The 23,350-nt window shown below is 48.3% G+C and overlaps 1 protein-coding gene across 2 annotated transcripts in view; it reads left to right on the top strand.

Moving 5' to 3' along the window:
* PDS5B (PDS5 cohesin associated factor B) overlaps nucleotides 1–23,350 on the top strand; it is a 148,963-nt gene that overhangs the window by 104,662 nt on the left and 20,951 nt on the right. For both annotated transcript variants that reach the window (XM_040426139.1, XM_040426140.1), the window contains exons 19-24: nucleotides 7,820–7,980; nucleotides 8,164–8,287; nucleotides 15,696–15,854; nucleotides 18,054–18,122; nucleotides 18,429–18,565; nucleotides 18,742–18,865. In XM_040426139.1, coding sequence (XP_040282073.1) covers nucleotides 7,820–7,980; nucleotides 8,164–8,287; nucleotides 15,696–15,854; nucleotides 18,054–18,122; nucleotides 18,429–18,565; nucleotides 18,742–18,865 — 774 coding nt within the window. The remainder of the gene's footprint in view (nucleotides 1–7,819; nucleotides 7,981–8,163; nucleotides 8,288–15,695; nucleotides 15,855–18,053; nucleotides 18,123–18,428; nucleotides 18,566–18,741; nucleotides 18,866–23,350) is intronic.

Below are 23,350 nucleotides of genomic sequence, written 5' to 3'. Positions count from 1 at the left end.
AAAACAGTGGACGCCTCGCCTCCCTGTTCTCCCGCGGTCGAGTTGCGCCAGTGCGGGTCACCCGCACTGCTGCCTCCCCCCACAGAAGACAAGGTGGACCAGGGCAGCCTCGCTCCCCTGCATCCCGCCAGCCAAGGGGTCACCCGTCCAAGTCCCTCAATTCCAGCGTCCTGCCACTACGGTGCCAGTAGCTGAAGGGGTGACCCTGCTGGAACAAGAGGAAGAGTGAAGATGGGGCTGAACCCCCCCCAACGCCCGCCAGCTTAACCATTTGGCTCAACCTGCAAGGATTAATCCATAAAAGCAGCAGCAGTTTATCCTCAGCAGCATCAAGCAGGGCCGCACAGTGTCTCTCTGAAAAGCGGGGGGCATGCACCGGCGGAAAAACAGAAAAGGGAGCGGCGAGGCTTTCCCCCCCTAGGTAGGATCGCAGGTGTCAGGGCACTAGGTTGTTAATTATTCCCGCCACTCATCTCCCCCCTGAAGCGCTTGACCCCGCCCCCTTCCTCAAGGCAGCTTAATCCCTTCTGGCCAGCCACCTCCTGCAGCCTGCTCCAGATATTCTGAGGATTCTGTCTTCAGTACAAAGTGCCTGTAAGTTAAAACGGTTAACCCCTTCCTGCCTCTGCCCACTTGTCGTTTGGGCATCCTAGTTTTCTTAAAAAAAAAAAAGCAAGGTAGATGCGCGTTCATAAGGGCTTCCCCTACAGGGACAGTATTGCATCCCTCTGCCTTGTCACCGCAGGCCCCCCCTGTCTGTGTGGTACCAAGGAGGACCTCTCATAGTTCCCCATCATCCCTCCAGGGTCGTTGGTTGATAATCCTCCACCTGCGCAGATCCAGGGAGAACAGCCGGAGTGTTCCCATTCCACCCTCCGGGGTCATCTGGTTGATCAAATCCAGCGCAGAACCTCTGGAAGCTCCCATTCCACCCTCCGGGGTCGTCTGGTTGATCAAATCCAGCGTAGAACCTCCGGAAATTCCCATTCCACCCTAGGTGGTCGTCTGGTTGATCAAACCCACCTGCGTCACCCAGCGCAGAACCTCCGGAAATTCCCATTCCATCCTACGGGGTCGTCTGGTTGATTATCCTCCACCTGTGCGATCCAGTGGAGAACCTCCTGGAAGTTCCCATCCATCCTCGGGGGTCGTTTGGTTGATACAGCTCCGTCTATGCAATCTGGTGGATGGACCTCTAGTTCCCACTCCACCCTCTGGGTAGTTTGGTTGATGTATTCCCACCTGCGTGGCCTACAGCCGCCACGGGCAAGCTTTCAAACGGTTGAACTGTGAGTAAGAACATTCTCCTCGGCCACCTCCGCACCCCCCTTTTCTCCCTACGATCTCAGCTCAGACACACCACTCTATTCCTGGAGAGGTTCGACCGGGGAGGGGCGGGGGATATTGTGATTCGGGCTCTCTCTCTCGAATCCGTTGCAATCTTATGTTTGCGTCCACGGTAGCCAGCAGTCCTTGTCATCTGCATTACCCCCTCCTTCAAGTGAAGTATTGCACCACTGCTGCATACAATACTACCGTGGCAACAGTCTATACCCGCGGATGCTGCTGCTCTGCATCTGCGGTGTATGGGTGCCGCCAGTGGATACGGTCGCTGTTTCCACTTGGTATCCATCTTATCTTTCGGTGCTCGTTTGGAGCATGGTTGTGACATCCTCCGTCTCTGAGGGGTTGCCTAGCAACACTTGTGTCCTGGAGACCACCCTTCTCCATGGGCCTTTTCGGTTCCAATCGTTCAGGACATTGTCCTCATCAATACGTAATGCATCTGCCATTGCGCATATTCTGGGGAGTACGTTTCAGCGAGTCGAGTGTTCACTGACTCTGTAGTTCCCCCTCAGCTGGGGGTTCTACCCTGACGCTACCTTGCTGTTGCTCCTGTTCAGAGCCCTTCCAGGTAAAGTGTTACAGCTAGTTCTTCTTAACTGGGGCAGTATGGTGCCATGGCTTTTACGGATGGCCTCACGGCTTCCCTTTAGTTTTGCACCGACGGGGCAGACGCTGGCTGCTTCTGGGAGAGTGGTATTTGCGTTACCACTACATACTATGGTTCTTACTGCACAGCTCCTTCGTCAGGGGGCGGATTCTTCTATATCTGAATTGGTGGCCTCTGCGGTGTGGCCCCTTCCTCCGCTGGAATATGGGCTAGCGATACAGTTGTGGCTCCCCTTTTACTTGACTTCCTCCTCTGGCGGAGTTTTGGCACAGCCACTAAATCCCTGGCTACATCTGCATTGGCACGGGGTATTTTTTAGTGGCCTTCTATTCCAGAGTTTCGGACCCGGCTGGTGAGATGTGGCGCGCTCCACATCTCTCCTTTTGCAGGCGAATCCTTCCATTGGTCCTGGGTGCGTTACCTGTATATATTTATATTACCTCTCTTAAGACATCACTAATGTCTAGGTCATGCCAGCACTTTGGTGGTCATACTTCCTACCGCCCATGCGGGGGTAGACTGTGAGACACCCCACACCAGACAGAGCGGGGTTGCTGTCACGTCTTGCCGTGTTGATAGATGTTCCATTCCTGGTACGGAACACCCGTCTATTTCCTCTTCCCCCTCGAACAAACGGCTGCCGGCCTCTCCCTTCTGTATGCCTGGACTGCGGAAGGTGTTCGAACCCGGACGTGTGGACTTGGCTTCGAGACTATTCTCGGAAGCTTCCCACCTTTTCTCTCCCAAGCATTGATCCGACGCCCTGATTCCCTTGTTAAGGGTTCTCCCTTCTTGGGTTTTCCCCCCTTCCCCTTCCTACCCAGTGTTCTACGGAAGATCAGGATGGAGGGTATTCCGACTATCCTAGTCGCCCTGGGGATTGGCCATCGCACGTGGTACGCCGACCTAGTCTCCTTCTAGGGGACGTCCTGGTCACTTTTACTCGAAGATGTCCTTTCTTCGCAGAGTCCGATCTTCCATTAGTATTTTAGGCCTCTTCGTTGCCGGCGTGGCTATTAAAACTGCCATTCTAGGCGAAGAGATTTTTTCGGCGGATGTCATCCGCAGGCCTGCATCGTCCAGGATCTATTCAGGACCTGAAGGTCCTTCCTGGTTTTCTGTGGAAGTGAAAATTTTCTGACACTTCGTTTTTCTCCCTCACGGTCCTGTCCTACAATCAGGGTTGGACCTTGGTCTGGCCCTTAGTTCTTGCAGAGTCAGGCGTCGTCGCCTTCTATCCTTTCCAGCGCTCTCAGGTTCTCTGGAGCCCTTGTGGGAGGGTTTTTATTTTCCGACTCCTGTCCTGGAAGGTAGATTTTTCTGGTAGCTATCACTTCCATCAGGCGAGTGTCTGAGTTGGCGGCGCTCCCTGCAGAGAATTCTTCCTGGTTCTTTATAGGGTCCAGGTGGTTTGCTGGCCTGTCCCTTCTGTTCTTCCGAATGGGGTCTCTGACTTCCATATTAACGGGGAAATTGTCCTTCCCTCACTGTGCCCATCTCCTTCACCCTAAGGAAATGGAGTTACACCATTGGTCGTTGTCAGAGCTCTTAAGATTTGTTTAACAGCCTCCGGTCCCTTCCGCCGTACGGATCCCCTTTTTGTCATTCCGGAGGGTCCTCGGAGGGGTTTGGCGGCTTCCAAGGTGGCAATCACACGCCAAATTCAGTCTACATTTGCTGAAGCATACCGCGCCTGAGGCAGGGTTTCGACCTTAGGTGTCACGATTACTCCACCAGAGCGGTGGGCGCTTCTTTGGCTCGGAGGAATCGCACTTCGGCTGCACAGTTGTGTAAGGTGGCTCCCGGTCCTCCTTACACATGTTCACAAGAAATTACCAGGTGCATACTTATCCATCGACCGTCGCTGCGTGGTCTTGCAGGCGACAGTTCTTAGTTGCCTGCAGGAGCGCTTGCTTCATGGGTCTGTGGTTTTTCCGTCCCTGTGGACTGCTCTCGGATGTCCCACGGTTTCTCGCTCTTCAGTGGGGGACACAGCACCCACCCAGTATTGTTGTTCGGCCACAGTTGTGGCTGTTGCTGGTTAGAACCTAGTTCGGTTCTTGGCATTGTTGCTGTTACGTTATTTCGTTGGTTTACTTACTTCTCCTACTGCTTGTACACAAACTGAAGCTCTCTCTCCAGGCTGGAGGGGGTATAGCTGCCAGGGGAGGAGCTAACAGCTCTTACTAGTGTCAACGCCTCCTAGAGGACATAGCTATACCCACGGTTTCTGTGTCCCCCAATGAAGAGCGAGAAAGAGATTTTACTGGTAAGTTTTACAAAAATCTCGTGTTTTTTAGGGGGGTGGTTTTGTCTTGTTACGAAATATTTACGGTTTCATTCCATACAAGCCCAATGAATGTCACTGTGTCAATGTATATGACCTCAGTATTTCAATAGCACTAGTACACAGAGTTTACTGGTTCTCATTAGAGAGGCCTAGTGAGTGTCTGGACATTAAGGGTATGTTCAGATAAAGGATTTTGGGGTTCCGTTTGAATGGACCTGTACGTTCTTTGCATTGTCTTAAACAGTGTGGCCAAAATCCTCAGACACCGCCTGAACTGTAGTGTGGCTTCCCATTGAGAACAATATGAGGCTGATTCAGATAGAGCAAAGAATATGTGGGTCCATTCTGGGTGTGGTTACCGCACAACCCCTCACAAAGCTGCAGCAGGAGCATGCTCGCGGTTTAGCTCCATTCAGTGGACTTAAACCTAGAGCAGGTCCACATAAAAACCTATAGCAGGTCCACAGAAAAACCCACCCAGCGCAGGTCCACAGAAAAACCCACCCAGCGCAGGTCCACAGAAAAACCTATAGCAGAAACCGCAGCACAGCGCACAAAACCCTTACTTTCAGGCAACGCTCATGCCGGCCAAACTAGACCAACGAATTAGAGGGGCTGTCCACGGCAAAACTTCTCTTATCATTGTGCCATTGCACCCTGTAGTTCGGATCACTGGTCACCTGAGCTCTTTTTCCATGCGCCGTGCATTTCCACTGTCGCGACCTATACTTCCATAATACTGTGCATCAGTCACTGGCCGAATGGCTTTGCACCCAGCACGACCTTTAAGAAGCAACCAAACGTGCTAAATGTCCATGACTTGAGTGTTATGGCTGCAGCTCTGGAACCAAACACTTGCCCCTTGACTCACGGTATGGTTAGATGGCCTCCCACATATTCAAGACAAAATTTCACGTATGATCATGACAAGTAAATAAAAGCCTTAAATCACAAACACTACCATTGCATTACCAAAGATGAAGCAATGCTGACAGCAATGCACGTGTCTACTCATCCACTGTGCTTTTTTCTTTTTAAATATATTGCAACTTTTTTTTTGTTGCATCAGTTGTATCCAGTATGAAGCCTGGCCTAATGCAGGTTCACCTCTTACCACATTTAGAAGCTGTGGCTGCTTTCTCTTTCGTCTAGGCCTCCTGCACACGACCGTTGTGTGCACCCGTGGCCGTTGTGCCGTTTTCCATTTTTTTTTCGCTGACCCATTGACTTTCAATGGGTCCGTGGAAAAATCGGAAAATGCACCGTTTTGCAGCCGCATCCGTGATCAGTGTTTCCTGTCCATCAAAAAAATAAGACCTGTCCTATTTTTTTGACGGACAATGGTTCACGGACCCATTCAAGTCAATGGGTCCGTAAAAGAACACGGATGCGCACAAGATTAGCGTCCGTGGCCGTAGGTTACTTTCATAGAGACGGATCCGAAGATCCGTCTGCATAAAAGCTTTTTCAGAGCTGAGTTTTCACTTCGTGAAAACTCAGAACCGACAGTATATTCTAACACAGAGGCGTTCCCATAGTGATGGGGACGCTTCTAGTTAGAATATACTACGAACTGTGTACATGACTGCCCCCTGCTGCCCGATCTCTTACAGGGGGATGTGATCCGCACAATTAACCCCTCAGGTGCTGCACCTGAGGGGTTAATTGTGCATATCATAGCCCCCTATAAGAGATCAGGGGCTTGCAGGGGGCAGACCCCCCCCTCCCTCCCCAGTTTTAATTTCATTGGTGGCACAGTGTGCGGCCCCCCCTCCCTATATTGTATTATTTTCATTGATGGCACAGTGTGCGGCTCCCCCTCCCTCCCTCTATTGTATTATTTTCATTGGTGGCACAGTGTGCGGCCTCCCCTTACTTAGCAATATTAGAAGCATCATACTTACCTGCTGCGCTGTCTGTGACCGGCCGGGAGCTTCTCCTACTGGTAAGTGATAGATCATTAAGCAATGCGCCGCACAGACCTGTCACTTACCAGTAGGAGGAGCTCCCGGCCGGTCACAGACAGCGCAGCAGGTAAGTATGATGCTTCTAATATTGCTAAGTAACCATGGCAGCCAGGCCTGCAGTAGCATCCTGGTTGCCATGGTAACCGATCGGAGCCCCAGCGATTAAACTGGGACTCGCTGCCACCAATGATCGGGGGGAGGGAGAGATCATTGGTGGCAGCGAGTCCCAGTTTAATCGCTGGGGCTCCGATCGGTTACCATGGCAACCAGGATGCACAATGGGTCCGTGAACCATTGTGCCACCAATGAAAATAATACAATAGAGGGGGGGCCGGGGGGAAGGGCTGCACACTGGCCACCAATGAAAATAATACAATAGAGGGAGGGGTCGGGGCCGGGGGGAAGGGCCGCACACTGGCCACCAATGAAAATAATACAATAGAGGGAGGGAGCGGGGGCCCGGGGGGGAAGGGCCGCACACTGGCCACCAATGAAAATAATACAATAGAGTGGGGGTGGGGGGGGGCTGGGGGTGGTGCACACTGTGCCACCAATGAAAATGATACAATAGAGGGGGGGCCGCACTGGCCACCAATGAAATTAAAACTGGGGTGGGAGGGGGGTCTGCCCCCTCCTGCCTGGCAGCCCCTGATCTCTTATAGGGGGCTATGATATGCACAATTAACCCCTCAGGTGCAGCACCTGAGGGGTTAATTGTGCAGATCACAGCCCCCTATAAGAGATCGGGTGCTGCCAGGCAGCAGGGGGCAGTCAGGTACACAGTTCTTAGTATATTCTAACTTGAAGCGTCCCCATCACCATGGGAACGCCTCTGTGTTAGAATATATTGTCGGATCTGAGTTTCACGCTCTAACTCATATCCGATGGTATATTCTAACATAGAGGCGTTCCCATGGTGATGGGGACGCTTCAAGTTAAAATATACCATCGGATTGGAGAAAACTCTGATCCGATGTATAGGGACTCCTGACTTTACATTGAAAGTCAATGGGGACGGATCCGTTTGCAATTGCACTATATTGTGTCAACGTCAAACGGATCCGTCCCCATTGACTTGCATTGTAATTCAGGACGGATCCGTTTGGCTCCGCACGGCCAGGCGGACACCAAAACGACTTTTTTCATGTCCGTGCATCCTCCAAAAATCAAGGAAGACCCACGGACGAAAAAACGGTCACGGATCACGGACCCCATTTTTGCGGACCTTAAAAAAAAAAAAGCGGTCGTGTGCAGGAGGCCTTACTCTACATTTACCCTAGATCTCAGCATACAGTCCGCTTCTTCCAGCATGTGGTTAATCTGACTTCATGCGTCTGCAGTAGTGAATGCCAACCCTCCCTCCTTCCTTTTAATTTTTTTCTCTCAGCACTTTGATTTCAGACGCAATAATATCTCATTCATTACAATGTAGCATTTAGCCCTTACTTGTTTTTCCACAGCGCCATAATCTGCCGAAATCTGATATCGCCATGTGTGAATATACTCTATTGCAGTCATTATCTTTGTGTGAAAGCTAGCAACACTCCCTGGATTGTAGTCTGTGATTACGTCGCTGTATTCTCTCAGATGTTCATTCTGTTTTCCTAGGTGCTGTCCTTTACACATCCCATCTCATTTCATTCAGCGGAAACCTTTGAATCCCTCTTGGCTTGTCTGAAGATGGATGATGAAAAGGTGGCAGAGGCGGCTCTGCAGATATTCAAAAACACTGGCAACAAAATTGAAGATGACTTCTCACACATTAGATCGTAAGTTCTGGGTTTGCTTTTATAGTTAGTGCTGAGAACTTTGCTCTGCTGTCTGTTTATATTATAATAAGTTATCTCCATTATTTTCTACATTTGAATTTTTTAAAATTTTTTCCAGTTTCATAGTTGTGTTTCTGATAGTTTCATTCTATGTCACGTTTATGTTCTATTTTTTTTTCCTAGAGCTTTGCTTCCAGTTTTACAGCAGAAAGCTAAAAAGGGGCCTACTCGCCAAGCGAAGTACTCTATCCACTGTATCCATGCAATATTTTCCAGCAAAGAGACCCAGTTTGCCCAAATATTTGAGGTAAGGATTAGTTACGTTCCTTATAGTAAGATATATAAAAAAAAAAAAGGATTTTAGACCTCTATGGAAATGTCTGCTATGCTTTCATTTCCCGCAAAATATGCTCAGCGCCATACTTCTGAAAATGTTGAAATAAATTAACTGGGTGTTTCCAATGCACTTGTTAAAAGAGCTTGCCTCGACACTCTCTGTCTGACACTGCCCCTCAATGACAATATTAGACTATGTAAAGACAAAATATTGACAAGAGAAATAGATTTACTTGGTTATCAATTTGTTCTGATTTCCAAGAGGAATAACAGAGGAAAGGCAAAGTGCAGTGTTCTAAGAAAACATGCTCCATAATGATTTTTATAAGGAATGCAAGTATGTGACTTAGAAAGTGCTGTGCGATCTATGTCCAGCATATTAAGGACCCAGTAGATTGTTGTATAGTTTTGTGGAAAAAGATTGAGTATAAGGGTACTTTCACACTAGCGTTTGTTTTCCGGTATTGAGTTCCGTAACAGGGGCTCAATACCGGAAAAAACTGATCAGTTTTAGGCCTCATGCACACGACCGTATTTTTTCACGGTCCGCAAAACGGGGTTCCGTTGGTCCGTGATCCGTGACCGTTTTTTCGTCCGTGGGTCTTCCTTGATTTTTGGAGGATCCACGGACGTGCGGAGCCAAACGGATCCGTCCTGAATTACAATGCAAGTCAATGGGGACGGATCCGTTTGACGTTGACACAATATAGTGCAATTGCAAACGGATCCGTCCCCCATTGACTTTCAATGTAAAGTCAGGAGTTAATATACCATAGGATCGGAGTTTTCTCCAATCCGATGGTATATTTTAACTTGAAGCGTCCCCATCACCATGGGAACGCCTCTATGTTAGAATATACCATCGGATTTGAGTTACATCGTTAAACTCAGATCCGACAGTATATTCTAACACAGAGGCGTTCATATAGTGATGGGGACGCTTCTAGTTAGAATATACTACTAACTGTGTACATGACTGCTGCCTGGCAGCACCCGATCTTTTACAGGGGGCTGTGATCAGCGGCACCTGAAGGGGTTAATTGTGCGTATCATAGCCCCCTGTAAGAGATCAGGGGCTGCCAGTTTGAATATCATTGGTGGCCAGTGTGCGGCCCCCCCCCCCCCCCCCCCCATTGTAATATCATTGGTGGCCAGTGTGCGGCCTCCGTCGGCCCCCCTCCCCCTCTATTGTAATATCATTGGTGGCCAGTGTGCGGCCTCCGTCGGCCCCCCTCCCCCTCTATTGTAATTTCATTGGTGGCCAGTGTGCGGCCCCCCTCTATTGTATTATCATTGGTGGATCCGGCAGGGTTTAGCAAAAACTCTTCCGCTAGGATAATGCAACCATCTGCATCCGTTATGAATGGATCCGGTTGTATTATTTCTTAAATAGTCATGACGGACCCGGCACTAAAACCATTGTAAGTTAATGGAGGGCGGATCCGTTTTCTTTTGTGTCCGCATCCCATGACACACTGAAAAATGTTACTTGCAGCTTTTTTTTTCTGTGCGGAATGGGAACGCAACCAAACAGAACAGAATGCATTCTGGTGCACTCCGTTCAGTTTTGTCCTCATTGCCCCTGTAAGCAAGTTGAAGATGAAATGATGCATAAAGTTAAAGATGACACATTTCCTTTGTGTTTTAACCACCTCAGCCCCCAGTGCTTAAACACCCTGAAAGACCAGGCCACTTTTTACACTTCTGACCTACACTACTTTCACCATTTATTGCTCGGTCATGCAACTTACCACCCAAATGAATTTTACCTCCTTTTCTTCTCACCAATAGAGCTTTCATTTGGTGGTATTTCATTGCTGCTGACATTTTTACTTTTTTTGTTATTAATCGAAATTTAACGATTTTTTTGCAAAAAAATGACATTTTTCACTTTCAGTTGTAAAATTTTGCAAAAAAAAACGACATCCATATATAAATTTTGCTCTAAATTTATTGTTCTACATGTCTTTGATTAAAAAAAAATGTTTGGGTAAAAAAAAAATGGTTTGGGTAAAAGTTATAGCGTTTACAATCCATGGTACAAAAATGTGAATTTCCGCTTTTTGAAGCAGCTCTGACTTTCTGAGCACCGGTCATGTTTCCTGAGGTTCTACAATGCCCAGAAAGTACAAACACCCCACAAATGACCCCATTTCGGAAAGTACACACCCTAAGGTATTCGCTGATGGGCATAGTGAGTTCATAGAACTTTTTATTTTTTGTCACAAGTTAGCGGAAAATGATGATTTTATTTTATTATTATTTTTTTTTTCCTTACAAAGTCTCATATTCCACTAACTTGTGACAAAAAATAAAAACTTCTATGAACTCACTATGCCCATCACGAAATACCTTGGGGTCTCTTCTTTCCAAAATGGGGTCACTTGTGGGGTGGTTATACTGCCCTGGCATTCTAGGGGCCCAAATGTGTGGTAAGGAGTTTGAAATCAAATTCTGTAAAAAATGACGAGTGAAATCCAAAAGGTGCTCTTTGGAATATGGGCCCCTTTGCCCACCTAGGCTGCAAAAAAGTGTCACACATCTGGTATCTCCGTACTCAGGAGAAGTTGGGGAATGTGTTTTGGGGTGTCATTTTATATATACCCATGCTGGGTGAGAGAAATATCTTGGTCAAATGCCAACTTTGTATAAAAAAATGGGAAAAGTTGTCTTTTGCCAAGATATTTCTCTCACCCAGCATGGGTATATGTAAAATGACACCCCAAAACACATTCCCCAACTTCTCCTGAGTACGGAGATACCAGATGTGTGACACTTTTTTGCAGCCTAGGTGGGCAAAGGGGCCCATATTCCAAAGAGCACCTTTTGGATTTCACAGGTCATTTTTTACAGAATTTGATTTCAAACTCCTTACCACACATTTGGGCCCCTAGAATGCCAGGGCAGTATAACTACCCCACAAGTGACCCCATTTTGGAAAGAAGAGACCCCAAGGTATTCGCTGATGGGCATAGTGAGTTCATGGAAGTTTTTATTTTTTGTCACAAGTTAGTGGAATATGAGACTTTGTATGGAAAAAAAAAAAAAAAAAAAAATCTGCATTTTCCACTAACTTGTGACAAAAAATAAAAAATTCTAGGAACTCGCCATGCCCCTCACGGAATACCTTGGGGTGTCTTCTTTCCAAAATGGGGTCACTTGTGGGGTAGTTATACTGCCCTTGCATTTTCCAGGGGCCCTAATGTGTGGTAAGTAGGTAAATGACCTGTGAAATCCTAAAGGTGCTCTTTGGAATATGGGCCCCTTTGCCCACCTAGGCTGCAAAAAAGTGTCACACATGTGGTATCGCCGTATTCAGGAGAAGTTGGGGAATGTGTTTTGGGGTGTCATTTTACATATACCCTTGCTGGGTGAGAGAAATATCTTGACAAAAGACAACTTTTCCCATTTTTTTTATACAAAGTTGGCATTTGACCAAGATATTTCTCTCACCCAGCATGGGTATATGTAAAATGACACCCCAAAACACATTCCCCAACTTCTCCTGAGTACGGCGATACCAGATGTGTGACACTTTTTTGCAGCCTAGATGCGCAAAGGTGCCCAAATTCCTTTTAGGAGGGCATTTTTAGACATTTGGATACTAGACTTCTTCTCACGCTTTGGGGCCCCTAGAATGCCAGGGCAGTATAAATACCCCACATGTGACCCCATTTTGGAAAGAAGACACCCCAAGGTATTCAATGAGGGGCATGGCGAGTTCATCGAAATTTTTTTTTTTTGGCACAAGTTAGCGGAAATTGATATTTTTAATTTTTTTCTCACAAAGTCTCCCGTTCCGCTAACTTGGGACAAAAATTTCAATCTTTCATGGACTCAATATGCCCCTCACGGAATACCTGGGGGTGTCTTCTTTCCGAAATGGGGTCACATGTGGGGTATTTATACTGCCCTGGCATTCTAGGGGCCCTAAAGCGTGAGAAGAAGTCTGGAATATAAATGTCTAAAAAATTTTACGCATTTGGATTCCCTGAGGGGTATGGTGAGTTCATGTGAGATTTTATTTTTTGACACAAGTTAGTGGAATATGAGACTTTGTAAGAAAAAAAAAATAATAATTCCGCTAACTTGGGCCAAAAAAATGTCTGGAGCCTTACAGAGGGGTGATCAATGACGGGGGGGGGGGATCAATGACAGGGGGGTGATCAGAGAGTCTATATGGGGTGATCACCACAGTCATTGATCACGCCCGTGTAAGGCTTCATTCAGACGTCCGGATGCGTTTTGCGGATCCGATCCATCTATCAGTGCATCCGTAAAAATCATGCGGACGTCTGAATGGAGCTTTACAGGGGGGTAATCAATGACAGGGGGGTGATCAGGGAGTATATATGGGGTGATCACCACAGTCATTGATCATGCCCCTGTAAGGCTTCATTCAGACGTCCGGATGCAGTTTGCGGATCCGATCCATCTATCAGTGCATCCGTAAAAATCATGCGGACATCTGAATGGAGCTTTACAGGGGGGTGATCAATGACAGGGGGGAAATCAATGACAGGGGGGTGATCAGGGAGTCTATATGGGGTGATCAGAGGCTAATAAGGGGTTAATAAGTGACGGGGGGGGGGGGGGGTGTAGTGTAGTGGTGCTTGGTGCTACTTTACTGACCTACCTGTGTCCTCTGGTGGTCGATCCAAACAAAGGGGACCACCAGAGGACCAGGTAGCAGGTATATTAGACGCTGTTATCAAAACAGCGTCTAATATACCTGTTAGGGGTTAAAAAAAACACATCTCCAGCCTGCCAGCGAACGATCGCCGCTGGCAGGCTGGAGATCAACTCTCTTACCTTCCGTTCCTGTGAGCGCGCGCGCCTGTGTGCGCGCGTTCACAGGAAGTCTCGCGAGAGGACGCGTATATGCGTCCAGGTGGAATGAATCAACCACCTCCAGGACGCGTCTGTGCGTACAGCGGTCCGGAGGTGGTTAAGCAAAAAACATATTTTTTATTTTCATTTTTTACATTTTCAAAATAACAAAAAAGGGAAAAGGGCCTGAAGCAAAACTTTGGGCACCCTACATAGTTAGTACCTAGTAGCACCCCCTTTCTCGCACATTCCATTGGGGGACACAGACCATGGGTATAGCCTAGGTCATTACTAGGAGGAGACACTATGCAAATAGAAAAAGAAAGCTCCTCCTCCCTGGGCTATACCCCACATGTTCCACCGGGAGGACTCCAGTTCTTGCTTAGTGTCGGATAAGGAGGATGACATTCTCTCTACTCCCGTTTTTCTGCAGTGGACGCAGGGTCGCAATTCTGCTTCCCTGGTCTCTTGGTGGAGCAAGCGCCGGGGTCGAATTGACGTCCCCGGCTACCTCCCACCCTCCCCCAGAGGTTAAGTGGAACTGGGCTCGATCTGCAGCTCCTGCGGCCTACCAGATTTGGGGTCACCTTCCTCCCCTCCTCCAGATCACTGCCACTCCTTGTGCCAGCTGACTGAGAGGTGACCTCCGCTGGTGTGGATTTGAGTGCGAAGACTACAGGACGCAGATAAGTACACTGCCTCCCCTGTCCCCAAGTGTGACGGTAGGGCCGCTTGGTGGGGGGTTTGAAGGGGGAGAGGATACCTGTCTGGGGCATCGCTACATAAGCGGCAACTTCCCGGCTTCCCTCGGCGGTGTCTAGGGGGCGGACCCTCCTACCCTTCCGGCAGCCGTGTCTTCTTATTTTCATATTTCCTGTGTGCGCGCTATTTCGCGCCTCCTGACGCGATTTGTGGGCGGCGCGCTGTCTTCTGCTACTTCCGGCTCAGCGCTCTAGGCTGCTCCCGGCTCCACTCTGTCCCGGTTGCGTGCTGCAGGAACGGAAGGAGACCCTCGCCCCTTCCATTGCAGTATTACCGCCATCATGCCAAAACCTGGGGCCTCACAAAAATCCAAGTCGACCCCTCTGGGGCTATGTAAAGTTTGCAGCTTGCCACTTTCGGTCTCTGGGTCCTGTGACTCTTGCCTTGCCTCTGGACAGGATCATCCTCTCCTCCCCCTCTTACTCAGCCCAGTCCACCCTGTCGGAGCCCGTGGAACCCGCTTGGGCCTCTGCCATTTCTAGGGCGGCCGCTGACTTAGCCCAAGTCTCTTGGGCCGCCATGGCCTTCATGGAACGCTCAACCACTAAGGCAGCGTACACAGCAGCATCCTTCCTCGGATGATTCTGCTTCCCCTCCTCACCTAGAGGCCCGTTCAGACACTTCCCCCTCCTCGCAGAGATCATAGATCGGAAGGGGAGAGATCCAGTTCTGACGAGGACACAGAGCTGGAGCCCTCGCCCAATCTGTCCACTATGGTGGCAGACTTGGTGGTGGCGGTCCGGGATACTTTCGATATCTAGGGGGAATCTCCTTCCGCTGGTAGTCAGGAATTCCCTCTTTTCCACTCGAGGAAACCTCAAACGGTTGTATTCCCCATACATGGCGAGTTCGACAAGGTCCTCTCTAAGGCCTGGGACCGCCCGAATCATCGTTTTTCTGCTACAGAACGTATGGATACTCTTTATCCATTTCCTGCAGAAAATGTGCAGCAGTGGTCTTCTCCTCCTAAGGTTTACCCGCCGGTGGCCAGATTAGCCAAGAATACGGCCATTCCTGTCTTGGACGGTTCGTCTCTACGGGATGCAGTGGACAGGCGTTTGGGTTCTCTGTCCAAAGCTATCTTCACTCTGGCAGGCACTGGCCTGCGGCCCGCTTTCGCCTTGCCGTGGGTATCCAGAGCGCTTTCCGTATGGTTGCAGCGCCACCATCAGGAATTGGCGGAGCAGGATGCCTCTGCGGACACCTTGAATTTTGTCCTCCAGATGTCGCAGGCGACGAAGTTTCTCTCGAAGCTTCCTTTGATGTTAACATTCTCTTTGCGCTTATCTCGGCCCTTTCGATCACCTTCATGAGCACAGACCAGTGTTACTGTGTTATGCTCCCAGTTACAGCTTTGTGAGAGATTTTCACTTTTCATCATTATTTATTTATTTTTCCTCTTGATATTATTACATATAATGGTGAGTATCTTCAAAAATGACACGTATCTCTTTTTATACTCGGATTTTGTATTCACATTAGCTCCATGATCTTGGTTTCTTTTACATCTCTATCCGGGAGATTTATCAAACTGGTGTTAAGTAGAACTGGCTTAGTTGCCCATAGCAACCAATCAGATTCCATCTTAAATTTTTCACAGCTCCTTTGAAAAATGAAAGGTTGAATCTGGTTGCTATGAGCAACTAAGGCAGTTCTACTTTACACCAGTTTGATAAATCCCCCCCCCCCCCCCCCCCCCCCTGTGCTTTTAGGTTGTGTTTTTTATTTATTTATTTAGGACTGTTATTTTACCATGTGTGTGTTTTATTTTTCTCTCCCCTCTTTAGCCATTACACAAAAGTCTTGATCCCAGTAATCCGGAGCAGCTTATTATATCCCTCATCACCATTGGTCACATAGCTCAGCTGGCACCTGATCAGTTTGCAGGCCCACTAAAGTCAATGGTGGCAAATTTTGTGGTAAAGGACTTGTTAATGACTGACAGGGTAAGTTCTATTTTATATATTCAGTTAGTGAAACGTTCCAAGAAATATCTTTTAATGGTCGCGTGGCTCTCCAGCAAAAATATAACTTCCATCTTTCCTTCCGTCATACCCTGACAGCCACAAAGGCTGGAGACCACTGCTCTGTAGCATTTTTACTTTTTTGTGTTTTGTAGCTTGTACCATGAATACATTTCATATGACTGAACCAGAATTGGATACAAATGAATCGAAATTTATATTGGTAACTACGTTCTGGTCCAGTTCAGAGCTAGACTTTTTTTTTTAGAAGCATTTATTTTGGACACCAGATATCTTGGTAGCAGTTACATGACGAAGCTATTAAAGGGGTTCTACATGATTTTGATATTGATGGCCTAGCCTAAGGGTCCATTCACACGTCTGTTTTGGTGTTCCGCATCTGCTCCGATTAAAAACAGAACATTATGCGGATCTATTCATTTTCAATGGAATCCGCAAATAATCGCAGAGCACTCATGGTGCTCTCCGATTCCGTGATTCCGTCCTGTTATTCGGATCCTGAAAAAAAAATATACCCTGTCCTACTATTTGTCCGATTTTGCGTTCCGTCATCCCATTCTAGTCAATGGATCCGTCAAAAAAATCGGATGACATGCTAAAAGCATCCTCATGTCATCCAGATTTTCGGATCCGCAAAAAACAGGAACGTTTATCTGGAAAGGTAAAAATACTGACGTGTGAATGCACCCTTAGGATAAGCCATCAGTATCGGTAAAAAAAATCCTGGAGAACAACTTTAAGTTCATAGAAATGTAAGCCCTTCCTAAAGTGGTTGAAGTCGATCATAGCCAAGCAGACTGCAAATCGAAACTTACACTTTTCTCAGACATTGATGGCTTATTGCTAGGATATGCCATTGATGTCAGATAGGTGCAGACCCCACCCCTTTCTCCAGTACAGGACTCCAGAAGTGATGGAGAACACATCGCGCATGCACAGTGAACTCTCAATTCTCAGCTATGGGACTGCTGGAAATTGCCGAGCACATCTGTTTTCAGGACTCCATGGTGGTGAATGGAGGGTGGCTGTGCTTACATAACTGCTCTCCTTTCACTTCAGGGGACCCGTTTTGGAGATGGTGGCTGTTAAGGAGAACAGCTGATCGCCCCATTTTAAGAGATCATGTGTCTGAGGAAACCACTCCTTTAACTATAGCTAACTATATATGTCAGATGCAGAACTCCTTTGTGCCTTTATTTTGTATAGGAAAATGTCTGACCTTACCTAATGTGTATGTGTCTAGTACTGTAGACCCAGGGGTGGGACCCACTCCTGTCTGACATTGATGGCATATCCTAGTGATATGCCTTTGATATCTGAGGTGGTAATACCCCCTTTTTTTTTTACTCTTTATTCATAGAAAACACAAAAAATACATTAAATATTCATATATAGTTAATGTGATGAAAAAAATGTTTGATGGATGTGGTCATTTAAAGATTTCTGAGACCTGGGTGCCTGAATCTCTCACCTCTGGCAAATCCTATTAAAAAATACTGTAATACAAGTGTAGAACGCCTGACGCTGACTCTAAATCTGTAGTTTGTTGATACTTGCCCTCATTTTCCCAGTATATACCCATAAACCGGGCGAGTAATGCATAGAGAGGACTTCTGGAGTCCGCTAAATGCATTCATTGGTTGGTTTGCTTCCACACAGTAGGGGAATGGCAATGAATATAGACATAGAAATTACTGACCTGGAGTCCGGGTCAGGTGTTCTATACGTGTATTACTGTACTTATTAGGGCCCGCTAGAGGTGGCAGATTCCCTCTATGAGCCATAATGTGGAGCCTCTGTATGCGCTGCTCCCATTCTCTCGCTCTCTAGCCGTCGCTTGTACAATGTGTCTCCTGCAGCAGCCTCTGCAAGGGTAATGACTGACCGGCATTGGGACTGCTCCTGGACTAGTGGCTGCTGAGATGATCTGCTCATTACCCCATTTCGAAAACGATGTATGTCTCTGAGGAAACAACTCCTTTAGCTATAGCTAACTACGTCAGATGCAGAACTTTGTGGCGGGACTTTATATTACAAAATGTCTGACCTTGCCTGATTTTTGTGTCTAGAATTATAGATAAATTTCATTTTAGACGCCTGGTTTACTTCAGTCCCTTGTTGTCGTTAACATTTTCATGTACTGTCTGTTTTGCTGATTAGTTTCCTGGCAGGAAGACCACTAAACTCTGGGTTCCTGATGAAGAAGTTTCACAAGAGACGCTGGTTAAGGTGACTAAATTGTGTTTCTAACAAATAGTTTTGATAATGGGCTACTATTTTGTGTATGCAGCTGCTGTGTAGATGTCTCCATGGTTACAGACTACAAACAAGCCTTGCTGTGTAGTCTGATCCTGCATTCATCTGTTGCCTCCTTCCACCTATCCTCTTTCTTTAAAATCTAATATGTAGTCAGTGTCTGTGTAGAATGCCCATTGCCTAAAGATAAATGTAAAACTACAATAAATATTAACTCCACTAAATATTGCGGAAAAATAATCAAGCTTTTCTGTTGTGTTTTTTTGTTTGTTCTTGTAGATTCAAGGAATTAAGTTGATGGTGCGTTGGTTACTGGGAATGAAAAATAACCATAGTAAATCCGGGACTTCTACATTACGCCTTTTAACGGCTATTTTACATGCTGATGGAGATTTAACAGAACATGGAAAATTAAGGTGAATGTTCCTAACAGATGCCCTTTAAAGGAAATAAATATTTTTTTCATAACGTTTAGCAAATGAGCGTCTTCTGATTAGAACATGCAGTTGTGAGCCACAGTAAGACATTACTGAATGTTTCTAGTACTCTCCCCTGTTTTATAGTTCTAACTTGTTCATGTGTCTTCATTCAGTAAACCGGACATGTCACGTCTCCGACTAGCAGCCGGGTGTGCAATTGTGAAACTAGCACAGGAGCCATGTTACCATGAAATCATTACCCTAGAACAATACCAGCTTTGTGCCCTCGTGGTCAATGTAAGTATTTTCCAGAACTGCGTCCATATGTCACTGATTCTCAATAAATCTACAAAGCAATGCTTATCCGGGATCTTTCACATTTTTGCCATTAGAGTAATGACTGCTATGATGACCAGTTTTTGAACATACCCCAATGGCTTATTGGGATTTGGGTTTTCCAAGATTATTTTAGTTCTGGTATTTGACAGCAACAAGTTACATCAGCCTATGCTATTCCTGGAGGAAAAATACCAGAAGGATGAAATATTGTGACAAACACCATATAATATTCAATCCATCTAATTATTACATAAAAGCTGTTGTAATACGGGTAGCTCATGCTTATGGGTCTGCTGGATCCTTGAGGGAAAGCGCTTCTTCACTTCAATCTTACCTTTTCAATGACTGCTGCCAATTTATAGAAGTGTATGTATATGGAGGTTGCAAGGATTCATTGTCTGTTTCTGCCGTGTGTTTGTTGTTGCACTAGGAAAGCTTTCAATGTACATGGTAAGCATGCTCATTAGTGCTCCATTAGTCAGACGCTAGAAAAAAATGTTTTCTCGCCCATATTCATTGGGGGACACAGAGACCATGGGTATAGCTATGTCCTCTAGGAGGCGTTGACACTAGTAAAAGCTGTTAGCTCCTCCCCTGGCAGCTATACCCCCTCCAGCCTGGAGAGAGAGCTTCAGTTTTTTCTAGTGTCAATAGGAGGCAAGACCTCCCTGCTCTGCAGGGATCTCCTGAAGATTTTTTATTTTAGTTTATTTTTTTCCTTCTTTTTCAGATGGGCAAAACGGGAAGCCTCCCCTCCCTGTTCTCCTGGGGTCGAGTTGCGCCAGTGCCGGTCACCCGCACTACTGCCTCCCCAACAGAAGACAAGGTGGACCAGGGCAGCCTCGCTCCCCTGCATCCCGCCAGCCAAGGGGTCACCCATCCAAGCCCCCTTTTCCAGCGTCCTGCCACTACAGTGCCAGTAGCTGAAGGGGTGACCCTGCTGGACCAGAGGAGGAGTGAAGATGGCGGCAGGAGAGAGAAGAGAGGTGAGTACACGGGTCTAGGTGAGTATTTAACCCTCTGGGTTGGTCCCCCCTCCCTCTTGGTGGCAATAGTCTGCGACCAGACAGGGCTTCAGCATAGCCCAGCACCCCTGAAGCATTCCCCTCCGGCACAGGCCGTTTGGTTGATTGAGTGGAGGACATAGGGGGTTAATAGGTGCGGTATGCATTACTGGCGCCAATTGGGTGGACTATGTAACTCCCTAGTGCTAATTCCTTATTAACATGCAGGGAGTGGAGCGCAGCTCCCTCTCACCGACAAGGCGGCATTTACCCTTCTCCACCCCTTCAGGAGCGGATGCCTGGCGTGTCGCTCCTGAGGGGGTTAACCACCCTGCGTTCGGCCGGCACCGCTTCGGTGCACGGCCGTGATTTTTGCCGCCCTGCTCAAAGAATATGGTGGCCAGCAGGGCAGACGTTCACACATGCGGAGGAGCTCTGCTCCCCGACACCTCCCACATTTACACCGCTTGGAGCAGACGCCGTCGCGCCTCTCCGGAAGTGGTTAACTGCAGCGCGATTGGCCGTGCACCGCATCTGTGCTCCGGCCCGCACCTTCTCTGCCAGACCCCCCGCTATCAATGGCCCGGCCTGCGGGGTGACGCCCCCATTCAGTCCGGCCGGTCTGTGACACGGCCGGTGCAGCATTAGGTGGGGGGGGGGGGGGGGCAGGCAGGCAATCTCTGAAAAGCTGGGCCGCAGCCTTCGTCCATGGGGGGGGGGGGGGGGGGGCACTCTGGGGTGAATTCTTCCCGCCCTTCTCCCCCAGTCGCCTGCTGAGCCACTGCCTTAACCCTTCATGACCACCCACCATTCTTAGGCTGGCACCTGATTATCTGGGGCCCTTCCCCTAAGTACACTATACATGAGTGGAGGATTTAACCCCTTACTGCCTCTTGTCATTGAGGCCGGCTTCCTAGTTTTATAAAAAAAAATAATAATAATAAAGGACATGTCCGTCCATACGGGTCCCCCTCCTCAGCCACACTCGCATAGTTCCCAATACCGCCTCCGGGCCGTTTGGTTGATGATTCTCCACATGCGCAATCCAGTGACGGACCACCGCAGGATCCAATCCATCCTCCGGGGCCGTTAGGTTGATGATTCTCCACCTGCGCAATCCAGTGAAGGACCACCGCAGGATCCCAATCCATCCTCCGGGGCCGTTTGGTTGATGATTCTCCACCTGCACAATTCAGTGAAGGACCACCGCAGGATCCCAATCCATCCTCCGGGGCCGTTTGGTTGATGATTCTCCACCTGCACAATTCAGTGAAGGATCTCTGCAGGATCCCAATCTGTCCTATGGGGCCGTTTGGTTGATAAATTCTCCACCTGCGCCATACAGTGGAGGACCTCTGGAATTCACAATCCACCCTCCTGGTTGTTAATAATTCTCCACCTGCGCATTCCAGTGGGGTCCGCTGGAATCTCCCATCCACCCTCCGGGGTTCTTTGGTTGATAATGCACCACCTTCGCAATCCGGTGGAGAGACCTCTGGGAGTTTCCGTTCCACCCTCGGGTGGTTTGGTTGATAAGTCCCCGCCTGCGCAGTCCACAACTGCCAGGGGCGAGATTCTGAAGGGTAGCTCTACGCAGCCCTTCTTAGGTGGGGTATTCTCCATACCACTGACCAGTACTTGCCGTATGCTCACACCTTCCTTAGGTAGCTAATTACTCTACCATTGAATACGGTTCCGACTGTCCGCTATCCTTCCATAGGCGGAGTGTTGCATATCGCCGTGCTTCTGTCGCATTTCCCCCTTCCGCTAGTGATCCACTAGCGGGGAGTAACTAGGTGCCTTCGCTTATTTCCAAGAGGACGTGGCTACAGTTGGTTCTCGCATGCGCCCGACACTCTTACCCTAGTGTTATATGGGTGCCACCAGTGGATACGGTGGCTATTCATCGTTGCATCCTTCTTTTGGTGCTGGTTTCGCGCCTGATTATAACATCCTCTGTCTTCCAGGGGGTTCCTAGCATCACTTGTGGGTCTTACAGGACCCCCCCTCCCCCCCCCCCCCATATCTCCATGGGCCTCTGTTGCTCCGATCGGTCCTGATATTGTCTGCATTAATACGTAATACATACTCCGTTGCACTTACCTAGTGAGTTCGTTCCAGCGGGTCGACTCTTTTCACTGACTCTGTCTTCTCTATCCACCACTCCCCATTCTCAGGGGAAGTGGTTATGCTGGCGACTCTGATTTAGCTCCTACACCTTTTTTTCCTCCACAGGTGCAGCTTTTCGCTAATGTTCGAGTTCATGGTCGCTGCAGTGGGACATCCCCCTCTGGTAGGGGTCCTTCCCTGGAGCTAGCTTGGCAGTTGCGACTGTTCAGCGCCCTTCCAGTTAGAATTTTTAGGGTTAGCTCCACGTAACTGGGGCAGTGTGGCACGTGGTTTCTACGGATAGTATCGGGCCTCTCCCTCAGTTTTTGCGTTGCCAGGGCAAGCGCTGGCTACCACTGTGGTAGCGGTATTATTTTCCCTACATGCTTGGGTTCTTACTGCACAGCCCTTCGCTAGGCGGTGGACTCTTTTTAGCACCGGATCGGTGGCTTCTACGGGTGTTCCCTCCTCTGCTGGGATATGGGGCTAGCATTGCAGTGTGACTTCCCTTGCCTGGCTTCCTTCTCGGGCGGAGTTTTTTTGGCACGGCCGCTTGATCTTTGGCTACTTCTGTAGTGTCTGTCTCTTACAGGGTATGGGCTTAGACCTAGCCTATTGCTTCTCCTGTCTTTCCCCCTCTGGCTCATGGTTCATTGTCACCCCGTATGCCTTGGTAGTTCCTACATTGCTACCTTCCCTCACCTGCGTTGCATGGGGTATTCGTTCGGTGCCTTTCCATTCCAGACACTATCTGGTCCCAACTGGTGGGCTGTGACGCCCTCCACATTCTTCCTCCTAAAGGGACTCTTCCATTGGTCCAAGTGTGCTAACGGTATCTGCACAAAGGCTTCCGCCTTCTCTCCAGAGCCAGAGTTCCGGAAGCATCCGCCATGGAGGTCCTGATTCTCCTTGGCGGGAGTTTCTTCCCGTCCTTCTCCGGGTTCTACGGAAGGTCCAGATGGAGGACATTCAGACATATCCTAGTCGCTCCGAAACTGACTTGTCGTGCGTGGTACGCCGACCTCGTTCTCCTGGAGACTTCCCTTGGTCACTGTCACTCAGAGACGTTCTTCTTTCAAGGGGTTCAATCTTACATGACATTTTCAATGACGGCGTGGCTATTGAGACCGCCGTTCTAACGTGGAGGGGTTTTTTCGGCGGATATCTTCCGCACTATGATTCAGGACAGGAAGTCTGCATCGCCAGTATCTATTATGGGACCTGGAGGTCCTTCTGAGGCTTCTCTGAAGCCAAGACGTCCCCCTCACTTTGGGGTTTTCTCTCTCCTTTCTACTTTAAGGGTTGGACCTTTTGTTTTGCCCTTGTTTCC

Source organism: Bufo bufo, chromosome 3 (genome assembly GCF_905171765.1).
Source record: "Bufo bufo chromosome 3, aBufBuf1.1, whole genome shotgun sequence".
In the NCBI taxonomy this organism is placed as follows: Eukaryota; Metazoa; Chordata; class Amphibia; order Anura; family Bufonidae; genus Bufo; species Bufo bufo.
Note: the sequence above shows the minus strand (reverse complement) of the source record. Positions and strands in the feature narration are given on the sequence as shown.